Source organism: Ixodes scapularis, unplaced genomic scaffold (genome assembly GCF_016920785.2).
Source record: "Ixodes scapularis isolate PalLabHiFi unplaced genomic scaffold, ASM1692078v2 PGA_scaffold34__4_contigs__length_609834, whole genome shotgun sequence".
NCBI classification, from domain to species: domain Eukaryota; kingdom Metazoa; phylum Arthropoda; class Arachnida; order Ixodida; family Ixodidae; genus Ixodes; species Ixodes scapularis.
Window position 1 is genome coordinate 594,989 of NW_024609862.1, and position 13,153 is coordinate 608,141.

At 47.3% G+C, this 13,153-nt stretch overlaps 1 protein-coding gene across 1 annotated transcript in view; it reads left to right on the forward strand.

Moving 5' to 3' along the window:
• The window catches only part of LOC120837965 (TOM1-like protein 2), a gene marked incomplete at its 3' end in the record, with an annotated part of 29,344 nt that extends 17,153 nt beyond the window's left edge, over positions 1 to 12,191 (forward strand). The window contains exons 6-10 of the mRNA XM_042292187.1: positions 4,665 to 4,943; positions 6,075 to 6,153; positions 6,679 to 6,806; positions 8,472 to 8,544; positions 12,080 to 12,191. Coding sequence (XP_042148121.1) covers positions 4,665 to 4,943; positions 6,075 to 6,153; positions 6,679 to 6,806; positions 8,472 to 8,544; positions 12,080 to 12,191 — 671 coding nt within the window. The remainder of the gene's footprint in view (positions 1 to 4,664; positions 4,944 to 6,074; positions 6,154 to 6,678; positions 6,807 to 8,471; positions 8,545 to 12,079) is intronic.
• Positions 12,192 to 13,153: the final 962 nt, after the last annotated feature.

Consider the following 13,153-nt stretch of genomic DNA (forward strand, 5'->3'; position numbering starts at 1 on the left):
AAGCGTTAGCAGTGCAGGATAATTGGTTCGAGCCCGTTGCGACCTGTATGAGCGTCGTACCCGCTCGTGTTCACATAATCGCAAGTGCTCAATGTGCGTCAAAGACCCCACGCTAGCAGTTGTATGCGCTGGTCGAATTTCCCATCTGCAACTGAGACATCGGATGCCCTTTGGGGTAACTTTCCTCTGCCTAAACTCCCTGCATCAGATTTATTCACATAACATGAATTGCCGAGCGAGCGCTTATTCATTAGCCGGAGTTAATCTTTAGAAAACTCGGTGCCAGAAGGTAGGGTTGGCTTCACCGTTCAGCACCGGCACGTAAGCTTCATTGCATTGCATTCGCGTGCTCGGAGAAGTGACTGACGGGGAGGAAAGGAGCGTATCAATTCCACGCAACATATTTATCCACTTGTTACTTACCATCTCATCACGTGACTTGTTACTTAGATCACTTCTCTTGTAGATCATGTCACCTTTTACTCGCACCACATCACTTATCACTCGTGTCACATGTATGTCACTTATTACTTATCCTGCCACATGCTTTCTGAAAGTGAAGTCTGCATCTTGGACTGCTGTTAGCCTAAACTAGAAGAGATTGCCCCACGGTTGCCGATTGTCCCATCGCTTGCTGTAAATTCGGGCCACTAATCACTCTTGCATCGCCTCACTTATTACATCTACGTGCGTCACTTATTACTCACTTATCCTTTTCCACGCTTTTCGAACATGGAGTGCACTTTAGCCGAAGTTGAAATGGACTCGCGGTTGCTCATCGATCCCGTCGCTGTCCGCTGAGTACGCCGCTGACCACACTCACATCACATCACTTATTAGATGCATCACATCTTTTATCTTATGCATCATATCACTGATCACAGACATCACATCACTGATCACATATATCACTTACCCCATGTATCACATCACTAATCACCAATTCTGTGTTTTCGGAGTGTATCTTTTGCGAAATTTGGAGGTGTTTCTCGGAGTTATTTTTTGCTGATAATTCGGAGTTTATCGGAGTTTATTTTGTTCAGATTCCCAATTCTTTGAAATTCTGAGTTTAATTTTACTGTGTTTCTGATTTGTTTAATTAAAAATAAAAGTGACGAATATCTGGACACAAACATACCCTTAATTCATAACTCACCTGTATCACATGATATTTACACGGCTGCATTTCGCATTGGCGCCCTTCCCATCGACATTACAGTGAAAGCTCGTTAATTCACAACTCATTAATTCAAACTTTCGGATAATTGGAACCAGTCGCCATGGTCGGGTCACGCTGCGTAGAGGTACATGTGTAAAACAGCCCGTTAATTCACGCTCGAATCGTTCCCGGCACCGATAATTCAAACCGCGCGCTGCCATGCGTGGAGCTTTTTCGCTCAAGCAACAGGCGGCGCGGTGGGAGCTGCGTCGCCGCGCGTTCTGAACTGCGGCAGGCGCGTTGCAGGAAACACGAGAGTGTCGCGAGTATCCACTGCAGGCCAATAGGGATGCACACATGGATATTTGGAACAACATCGCCAGGCGTTCGAGAGACCAATAGGGGCGCTCAGAGTGGTTTCTTTCGCGCTTTTCGAAGCCCTTCACGTCCCTTTGTTCTCCGCATTACCAGTTCTGCGGTTCTGTTTCCGTGCCTCGTTGATCCGGGCCTACTGTGTTTGAGCCGTTGCGCGATCGCCGATCCATTTGTGCTGGTGACTTAGCTGATGGTGTTGGCCATACTGGCCGTACGACCGGGCTACGTGCTACGCGCTTTAAGACCGCAATGTTGTCACCGGGTATACTGGCCCAAGGAAAGTATTACGCAAAAACGCCCAGAGATAAAGTGGAGATTTTGCGTGAAGTAGACGCAGGAAAAGCAAGCAAGGTCGAGATTGTCAAGAAGCACGAGATCCCGAGGAGTACGTTGTCAACATACGTCCGCAACAGGAAAACAATCGAGGATGCCTATGAAGCTGAAGTTTTTTCCCATGGCAGAGAAAGACCTCGTTTTGCCAAACACCTGGATTTGGAGAAGACGCTCATCACGTGGGTTAAAAAGATGAGAAGCCAAGATCTTCCTCTCAGCAGCCCCATCATCATGGCGAAGGCAGCCGAGTTCGCACCACATTTGAAATACCACGACTTCGCCGCATTTGAGGGATGGTTCCATCGCTTCTGTCAGAGGCACGACCTCATCTTCCGTATCGTGTCTGGTGAAGGTAAAGACGTGAGCATGGAAACTTGTGCAATGTGGCGAAATGGATCCCTGCAGGGCTACCTGGAGAGCTACACGCCGCGGGACATTTTCAACGCGGATGAGACCGCTCTATTTTTTAAACTCATGCCGGACAAAACGATCACGTACAAAGGAGAGAACTGCGCAGGAGGGGAGCGAAGTAAAGAGCGTGTCACCGTCTTGGTCGTGGCAAACATGACTGGAACAGAGAAGTTAACCCTGCTCGTAATAGGGAAGTCTATGAAGCCTCGGTGTTTCAAGAACATTCGCACACTGCCAACGGACTACGAAGCCAACAGAAAGGCGTGGATGACTGGCGAGTTGTTTAAGAAGTGGCTTAAGAAGCTCGACAGAAAGTTTGAATTGAGCAACCGACAGGTTCTGCTTATCGTAGACAACTGCTCAGCGCACAAGGTCGATGTGGAGCTGAAGGCGATTAAACTCGTGTTTCTTCCATCAAACACGACTGCAGCACTCCAGCCGATGGACCAGGGTGTGATCAAGAACATCAAGTCCTTCTACAGACGTCACATGCTGGAACGAATGGTTCTTTGTGCGGCCAAAGGGAACCAGACTTATAACGTGACGCTCCTCACTGCCATGCACATGCTGGTTCACGCATGGGACCAAGTCACCGCCGCAAAAATTGCGAACTGTTTCCGTCACTGTGGTTTTAGTGTCTTGGGTACGGAGGCGGCTGGCGGCGACACCGGAGAGTGTGAGGTTGTTTTTGAGGGCATGTGTGATCTGCTGCAGGACGTGAGTTTTGCCGATTACGTCGATGCAGACAGTAGCGCGGTGATCTGTGGCGCTATGACAGACGAAGACATCATCGCTCAAGTAGTTGGCGAACCCGTCGCGGAAGCGGAGAACGAAGTCGATGACGAGGAGGAAGAAGTGGGGGGGGAAAAGAAACTCCGATTCGGCCATCCGTGCCGGAGGTCATGGACGCATTGAACGTGGCGCGTCTTTTCTTCAGCTTTGAAGAGGGCGAAGAAGATGCCTTGCGCTTGGTGCGTTCCCTTGAAAATAAGCTAATGACCATAACTTTCCAAGAAAAAAAGCAGATGATGATCACTGACTACTTTAGATAATAAAGGTCTGCCATTCCGACCGTTTCCTCTGCAGAAGCGGCCTTTTTTTTTTCGTTTTTTTCGATAGTTAGAATTTTGTTTAATTCAAATTCCTTTTGCATCCCCATGCAATTCGAATTAACAAGTTTTTACTGTACTAACTGTCCCACGAAAAATCTTCAAAAAAAGTATTGCTTCAATTAACGTCAACTCTTTGAAATTACTAAACACCGGTGGACATATTTGGTGGGAAGCATAGAAGCTCCAGCTGCCCTGACCCCTCCTATGATATCTACTGGTTTGTAGCTTTCAGTGTCATAAAAACCCAACCGCTCTTCCCTCTAAGAAGTGCAAATGGTATGGTCCAGACTGGAAACCTGAACAGTGGCTTTTGCCGTGACCCAGAAGTATGATGACCCGTTGTTCTGAACGAACCTTGACGAGATAAACAGTACACTTTTTTTGTCAATAGTCCGAGACTTCAAAAGAAACTAAAATGGTCACTCCTCAGGACCGCCGACCCTCTGCTCTCGCAAATTTTGTTCGTAAAACACTGTTTTTTTTTGCTTTTCATAGCTTTTTATTCTGCCATTGTGACCTCGAAATTCAGGGTTTTTCAGAAAAATCCGAATTGAGGAAACACGGAACCCTACTGATCTCACATGTCGCATCACTGATCACGTGCATCACTTCGGTGATCACCTATGTCGCCGACCACGTGTATCTCATCGCTGATCCCAAGCATGACATCGGTGATCAGATACGTCCCCGTCAGTTTTTTCACATCACTTTTTACTCACTTACCCTCTTCGACTTTGTCCGAACGTGAAGCGCGTGTTTTGACACTCGTTAGCCGGAGTTCATAAAGCCGTCTCGCAGCCACCCGTCGACTCCGTCTCTCGCCGCAGGGCTTGTCCCCGACCACAGTTGCGCCGCATCACTTGTCGCATCCACACATCACTTGTTGCTTAATTGATCCGTTCTGTGCTTTCCAAGCATAAAGTTTCTACTCCGAAGAGCTACCTGAAGTTACTAAAATTGCTCGACGATGTGATGCATTTAGACAGCGGCGACAAGGTCGTGATCTGTTTTCCCGCCAAATTTAGCAGGGAAACTGAGTTAGTGCATAGGTCATGTGATGTAAATTTTTTCGCTAGATTTAGTGGAGAACCTCAATCTGTCTGTAGGTCCCAAGACGTCAGGTCACGCAACATTAATTTTCCCGCCAAATTTAGCGGGAAAACTTTGGTTTACGCTAACGCCTTCGCGAAACCGGGGAACGGGCCACTAACAGCTGCCGCCGTAAAAAGACTGCTTCGCGGTTGCTCACTCGCGGAACCCGTTGCCGTTTGCAGAGTGTGCCGTTGACCGCAGCGCCCCCGTCGACACTGCCCGGCGTGCGTGGGGTGGCGATGGCCCCGGCGGGGGGCCCCGTGCGCCCCCTGCCACAGCAGGCCGCCGGGATGGTGCAGGTGGGGTCGCTGCCCCCGAGCCCCGTCACCCTGGGTCCCGAGCAACTGGAGAAGCTGAAGCGGGAGCTGGAGGTGGTGCAGCGCAACATGACCGTCTTCGGGGAGATGCTCTCGGAGCTGGTGCCGGGGCAGGAGCAGCACAGCGACTGGGAGCTGCTGCAGGTGATGGGTCCCCGAAAGCGCGTTTCAGAGCCCTCGGTGGTGAAACTGGCATACTTGAGGGCCCTGGAAATGCTCGAATTTGTGACACTAGCTCTTGGGAAAATGATTGAGTTTCAACAGCAGTGGCATTAAGAGACATTTTTTTGGTTTAACATATAAAAGAGCACAAAAAAAGAAAAAGACCAGGACACAAAGTAAACAGGAAAGTGCTTGTTCTGTTTACTTGGTGTCCCTGTTTTTTTTGCACTATTTTATATGCTTAGCTAAGGTAAACCAACTAGCCGAGCAACGAACCTTGAAATAATTTTTTTTTTATTCGTTGAGGGAAGGGGGGGGGGGGCAATCTGGGTGTGCCTTATTGAATTTGTTGTTTCTTTTTCTCATTTCTTTTGTTTGTGTCAGATTAAGTGAGCTTTGTGACACATATTACACAAAAAGTAAGCTATTAGCTTTCATTTTGTAATTATTCAGGAGGATCATTATTGTTCTTATCATGAATAGATTATACTTTCATGGCATAATAGCTAGTTCTTAAAACAAGGGACTTGTGTAGTTTCTGGATTGTTGAAGAAGCACTTTGCATATCACTGGGGGGGATCCTGCTCTGACCCGTTCTTACGGAAGTGGCCCGCTTTGGGTCGCAACGCGCGTTTCGGCCCAACGTTTCCCGTCTTGGGGCGAGAAATGAGAAATTATATTATTCCGTGGTCTTTTTCTTTTTGGGAGAGGGCATTTCATGAATGCCGATAATCACTACTGTGTTGCGGTGTGACTCCATCTCGCTGAGCCAGAGCCGCGAGCTGAGGAGAGCTTGCCACAATGAAATAGGGCACTACCCGGACAGCACCATCAGGCGCAGTCTTTGCCTTCATAAAGAAAAAACAAGAATGCTAAAGAGCATAATAGATTTGCTTTAGGAATGCTCAGAAGTGCATGGGAAACACAAGCTAGAACACAAAATGTTGGTTGCCATTTTGAGAAGTTCTTTACCGCGTTGATTTATTCATTTCCCCTTTTCTTACCGGGATCCAGAAATGTTGTCACACTTAATTCGCTGCGTTACTAGGGCGCAAGTCGTAGGTTTACCTCGTGGTGTCTTGACCCTGTTTCTTTTGTCTGGGTGCGGTGCAGGAGTTGCAGAAGACTTGTCACGCGATGCAGACGAGGGTGGTCGATCTCGTAGACAAAGTGGCCAACGAGGAGGTGACCGGTGAGTGGCGTCTTCATCGGTGTGCTGAAAGACTTTTCTTTTTCTTTCAGCAGCACAAATAATCTTGCAATTTCCTCACCTTGCACTTATTTGGCTGCATTTAAAAGCCTCACAGTTTAGGGGAGGGGGAAACCGAACTAGCTTTCCACCCCCAAAAAATGTGAGGTCGTAGGTCTACTTCCAAGGACAACTTGTGGGAAACATTTTCGGCGAGGCAGGAAATCTTGCTTCTCGTCTTCTCTAACTCTTCAATCATGCTCAAAAGCTTAAAACAAAAGAAACCGTGCAGACATTAAGAAACTAACGAAATAGTTCACGCTCGGCGGTACGCGTCCAGCACAGCTCAGAACACGCCGGGCGTCCTGTGCCTCCCAACTTTGTCCCTAGGTTTGAGATGCATTTAATTTTTTGCGCTGTCTTTGCGTCTTGTTGTTTACATTCTTGGGAAGCAGTGGTCGTCGAGCTAGGCGATGCGGCAGTGCGTCCTTTCCGGCCTTTCCATGTTTGGTGCTCGGTGATTCCCAGGAGAGCTGCTGCGACTGAACGACGACCTCAACAACCTGTTCCTGCGGTACGAGAGGTTTGAGAAGCGCAGGACTGCCATCGTCACCGGCCAGGTGAAAGAAGGACCAGCGGTGCCAGTGCCAACCGAGGTATGTCGGCACCTCCAATAGCGTCGCGTACAGGGTTGCCAAGGGCTCGCAGATTGACCTGCTGAATTCTTGTCAGATTGTGTAGCCCAAAATTTAAAACTTCGTACAAGGTATCTGAAACACTTCTTTGATATGTCGATGGCATAATACATGGCATAACACCTGTATTTACAAAATGCAAAAAAGAAGACCAAGCATTACTAGTTTCTAGAAACAGTGGCATAGCACGGGTAAATCACTGCAGTTAAAATGGACCAAAAACTTTAGAGGGTAGTGCTTCAGATAGAACTGATTGCGTCTCCGCGACCAACACCATTGAGGACCAACTAAATGTATTTTACAGCTTGTGATTTGGATAGTTTTCTTTCCACCTTCTTGAGTTGGTCTTTGTGTTTTACCTTGCTCAAAAATATTGTGTTAAAGGCTGCGAAACCAAGCGCTTTGAAATTGTTTGAATCTTGGGTATGAAATAGCCCCAAAACGGCCAAATAGCCGACCACCATATTTTCTTGCCAACTACAAGTCGGCCAATTGCGCTATTTGTAGCCCAACCTGGCCACCCTGGTCACAAACACTACTGCGAACCGAGTGGCATCGAGTCACTGGCTCATAGTTAGGGTTGCATGTTTTTTGGAGATTGTATACCTTCAAATTCTAGGTTTATTTTAAAGCGATAAGCTCGTATCACAGTAAAGCTGGTGCCGACGGGACGAAAAAATCCTCATTGGTCAATAGAGTCATAACCTCACAGCCACACAACCTTGCGCAGGAATTTGAAACAACCCACAACGCTCACGTTAATTGCGACATCAAGTGTGGAATGAAAGCAAATGAAAAATGACATGTAATGTGAATTAAAGGTCGCCGCATGTCTCAAATGATTTCACTGGATAAAGTAACTAATTTGCCTTAAAGAAAGAATTTTGAAAATTTTAGGCGGGATTCGAACCCACAAGCCTTCGGTTGCAAACCAGACACGCTACTGACCGGGCCACGCAGGCACGCTTGCACAGCTTGGGGACGGGCGGAAGTTTATATGTTTAGCTATTGCGTTCCACTCTTAAAGATGAAGCTTAAGCATCCCCCTGTAATTTTTTTCTTGCAGGTTAGGTCTCGTCTCTTGTCGGTGTTAAACAAAATGTGCGCGTTTATCGGGACGTAAAACAGAAACCGGATGCGGGCATTAGGTACCCGAACCTCTGTAGTTGCAGACAGCCGGGAGAACAGCAGGGCGTCCCTTTTGGATGACCAGACTCCCGCAAGTGCTCGTTCCCCTCCTTCGTCCTTAGGCTGTGCTCGCGTGCTCGAAGCGTTATCGAAGGTTAGGAAGCTTGCACTGGAGGCGGGGCATTAGGATCTGCCTCAAGTGCAAGTTCTCAATCCGTCGACAACCACAGGGAATGTGTGCGTCATCCAGGAGACTCGGAAAACATCTTTATAGAAGTCCGCAGCAGAAGCGGCAAACGAGGAACCGACGGAACAGGAAAGCAGGTGTCCTGAAGCATGCGACAGAAGTACGACGAGAAAAAGGCCACCTTAATTAACCGTAGTCACAAGGCCGGCATATTTAACCGAACATGGAGTAGAGGTGGGGAGGAAGTGCGGAATTTCGAGAGGAACTGTGACTTCCTGTTGGTGATTTTGCATCTTCTCGTTGACCGCAAGGGTGCCGGTGCCAACGTGGGTCCGCTGATCGACTTGGGCGAGCCGGAAGTCACCGACGACTTCCAGAAGCTTGGTGAGAGCATCACTTTAACGTCCTCGGAGAAAATTGCCAGTGTTGTCGAGCGTTTCACTTTGGCGTCTCTGCAAACGGCCTGAATGTGCGTTGTTTGTTTATCTGCCGTCGGACCTGCGTGTAGGCTGCAGGTTGTCCGCATTTCTAAGCGCTATTTACAGTGATGTGATTGCTGCGCCAATTGCGCCAAACTGTGCCAAGGGGCTAACCCTGCTACATCCTGCTACATTTCGCCGAAATATGGGTAATCTGCGCCAAGCCTGCGCCAAAGGACCAATTTCGGTCGCCTTTCAAAACCGAAACTAAACTGAGTACAGTAATTGAGCATGCGTGAGCTAGGTGGCGCAAGCAACCGCCCGACAGAAAGTAGGTTGTATCAATCGTCCATCCGGTCTAGCATAGTTTTTCCCGCCGTTCCTCCTTTCGCGCTCTCGTGGGTCTCGTCTCGCATCCTCTTGAAAATATTTTCACGATAGATGCAAGCGTACCAGCCATGCCGTCATGTTGTAAAACGAAACCACGTTTTTGCGCATTGGGAGTTACTTGTGATATGAAGCACTCGCTTCTGAAAGAAACGGCCGTGGTAAAACTATCTATGGTCCCTGCCTACCAGTTGCCGTGGTTATGACGTCGGGTGTTCTCGTCCACACATTGCTGCAGGTATGGCGCTTTCTAAAATGAAACGTAAGGACCGCTGCAGGGTAATCAGCAATCTTGTCCTTGTTTAAATTAAACGGTATTACAAACATCCCTTAGCTCAAAGACTGTTATGTCGAAGTACTGTTTACCTAGGTTTCTCTCGGCCGGATTTCTTTTGAGAGGGACACCGGTACGTGAAAAGTCTGTCGCAAAAGAAAGTTTAAGACAAGTTAGCTAAAGCAACAAAAAGCAATGCCTGCACGCTGAACCCGCACAGCCCGCTTGTTGATCTTGAGTTCAGTTGTTGCACAAAGCGCTCCAAGAACTTTTTGACTCTGACTCGCGATGTCTTGCATTGATGCGCTCAGGTTCTTTTTTTTTTTTTATTAGCTTTATTGTCCTTGTTTTGTTTGTGCTTTTTAACCTTTTAACTTAGCTTGTGCCTCGCATACTGGCCTGGCAAGCACGCGCCGCTGGACTGTTTTTCTTTTTTTTTTTTTTTTTATTCTGGATTGTTACATTTTGCATACAATTTTGGGGACCAGATGGCGACGGAGCGGAGTGGCAGAGTTTCGGTTTCGATCGAACAGCCGTTTCCGCTGGCATAACGAAGCGCGTGCAACTGCAAGCTGCCGAAGTTGCCCTCACGTGCATGCGAACATGATTGCACGACAGAGGTACCAGCCGGGACGCTTGCAATCCATTGCTTTACATTTGCTTGCTTCTGACGAAAATCTGGCATGTCGGGAACCAGTAAAACGGTGGGAGACGTTTTGAAATTGCTCGGCAACGCCTACAGCACTGTACACTTGTGTGATGTCTCAACGTCTCTTTGGAGACATTGAAAGTGGACATTCATTACTTGCCGAAAGCTAAGCGAGGCGTGCAGCAGCCTTGCAGAAAGTTTCAACAAGCAAAAGGAAAAGCACCCACCAGTCGCACTGCACCTTTTTCATGTGTACAGTTTCGTATTGCACTGCAGTAGTTACGTGTTTCATCAGTTGGATACTGCTTCAATTTATTATATTATATAACCAGTGAAGTTTATGCTTTCATATTTACTGCTAAGCTGGTCATTTTCAAATAAATTTAGTGTGTGCAATTTGGTTCTTATTTATCTATAGCGGGTACATATATATATGTCATTTAACTGAAGCATTGCAAAAAAATGTTGTGTCATTGGCATTTCAGTTAACAACTTGAAAGACTCCCAGGTCGTCTAACTTGACCATAATTTGATTATTGTGGCGAGCGAAGTGCCTTCCTTTGTCCAGCACTTAAAACAAATATTTTTTTTTTATAAAAAAAATCTGCACCAAAAACCACTTTTTCTGCTCCGAAACACTGTTTTGGCTGCTCCAAAGGCCACTTTTGCTGCTCCAAAACACAGTGTTGGCTGCTCCAAAGGCCACTTTTGCTGCTCCGAAACACTGTTTTGGCTGCTCCAAAAGGTGCTCCAAAACGGCTTAGGCCAATCACATCACTGTATTTACTATTGGTGAAATTGTTAGGTCAGGACGATGAGTAGATGAGTGTTCGTAACTTGCAGAAATTGGCCTTTGGATTGTGCGCTTTACACACTTTCATGCAGGTACCTCTTGTATGTTCACTGGGGGAGTGAAATGTCGAGACACGTGTACTTTGTGTCATGAGAGACTGTCGGCTCACGTTGCAACCGAGACCTCTTCATCAGTCACATCAATTAAATGCCTCTTTATAAAGATTAGTGATAAAAATTTTGCTGGCATTAATTTTTGATTTGAGCAATGCCCGTGGCATCACTAATCATGGTACGCAGCATAGAATGCGCCGGGCAATGTGAATAATTTGTTATCGAATTATTGGTTTCGGTTTTGCCCACTGCAAGCTGGGATCTCTGGATGACATTGCAAACCAGGAAAAACAGTCATGGGGGCGATCGCATCTGCTCGGAAAAAATATGGCACAGTACATGCACGCTCCAGATGCTAGAATGGGAGCAGACGACAGAGCCTCCTCCACACTACAGCTTTTCGTGCTTCGTGATCGCCATCCGAGTTGCACTCTCTGATGTGTAATGTAATCCCAACAGCATTCCCCCCTTCCAGCTATCGAAACCGAAACCAGTGAGGTGGTAATGTCAATTACTTACAGTAACTTCATGTATTCTTCGTTGTGTTTCATCGTTAGTGATGCCGTTGGCATTGTTTAGGGTTTATAAAAAAAATGGAGTCCCAAAAGTGCAATGTTTTGACTCCTTTAAGCTTGCTGTTCTGGGGTTTAGATGTTTATATAACTATGGTGTGTAAAGACATGTTGGGCTTTTAATTCTGTTAAAATTTTGGCTCTACAGTTTGGGAAATCTTTGGAAAAATTATGATCACTTAGCTGGGGAGTTTTAAAGAATAAATTGGGTTCCACCTGAAATGGAACGCAACTTGCACCCTCCAGGTGGCTGGTGGCCGCTGATAAGATCCACTAGGACACTTACGAGGTCATCCTTGCCGTGGTTGCGATTGATACTGGTGGCAGCCGTTAACATCTGCTTGCTCTACTGGCTGCCAGCTCATGGTTAGCTCAGACGGTAGAACACTTTGCCAGTCTTGGAGAGGTCCCGAAATGTGATCCCGGACCGTGCCGATTTTTTCGGCTGCCACCAGTCGCCGAGAGGTCGCCGGTCGAGCTCTATTTCAAGCGGAAGCAAATTTATTCCTACGTAAACGTTCTCCCCTTTGGAGACTAGCCCCCAAAAATTCAATGTGTCGTAAGTTTTAGCGTAACAGTCACGTAATCTGGAAAAGTTAAGAAATTTTGGCCGGAATGGTCCGTAAGAAGTGTGGGAAACTCGAGGGTTGCAGTTGTGGTGAAATGAAACCCCTCACCCTGTCACTGAAATACCTTCTCTCCTCTGCCACAGCCCTGGGCGTGACTGCAAGCACAGGTTCAAACCCGGCGGCCAAACCCTCGGGCGACGAGTTTGACATGTTTGCGCAGTCGCGGCACGTCGGCCTCGAGCCGGGCAAGGCTGGGTATGCCGTCTCCTCTTCTACATGCGCAGACATTAGTTTTACCGTGGTGCCTTGAATTGGTGTGTTTGTCGCGTTCCAGAAAGTGGTCCCCCAATTTTCCGCCCTAGGACGTCGTACAAGTGTCGTGCCGTCGCCGGTTGCTCTTTAAATATTGACAGTCCGCAAACGCTTAGGCAGCCGGGAGTTGGGGCGCCGTGACGATGGCGACGTTCACATTCGCTCGTGCTTCTAACGCACGATATGCATTACAAACGTCGTGCGACGTTTTCTACGAGAAAACAGTCGTGGGCAAGCGTCGTGGAGGAGTGACCCGCTGGAAAGCATCACAAACACTAAGATTATGTATAAAGTTTATGAAGTTCAAGCTCTGGTGGGGCTCAAACACGGGTCGATGCTATCAATGGCAGTCGAATGTGAGCTACTAGTGCAGTTGATGTGGATCAGTCAATGTTCTTATTAGGGCGCAAAAGCGCTGGCGATGGCGACAGGTTTGCAATGAAGACAATGAACGAGTTAACAGAATAAAAATAGGTAAATAATATATAAAATAAATTAATAAGAAATAAAATAAATAATAGACCATGAAGTAAAAGTAAGTAAACTAAAATATTGGGGTACTAGGTTAGTATAGATAGTAATGCGGAGTGTGGGGGGGGGGGGGGGGCAAGTTTGTTGGCTTCTTGCACAGGGGTTGCGATGATGTCAGAACGCCAATTGGCTGATTGAAAAAAAATTTGTGGGTAGACCTCGAGGCATCTAGCATTGAGGTCTAACCACTATCCTTCCAATCAAAGCCAATCAGAACTCGGCGTCGTTCTGACGCCACCGCAACCCCTGCGCAAGAACCAAACGACTTGCTCTTCGCATAGGATAGATAAAATAAAAAGAATGAAAAATCTTGCACGAACGACACACGGATCACGGTTTCTCCGGGACAGATTCTGTTCTCCCCGGTCCTTCAT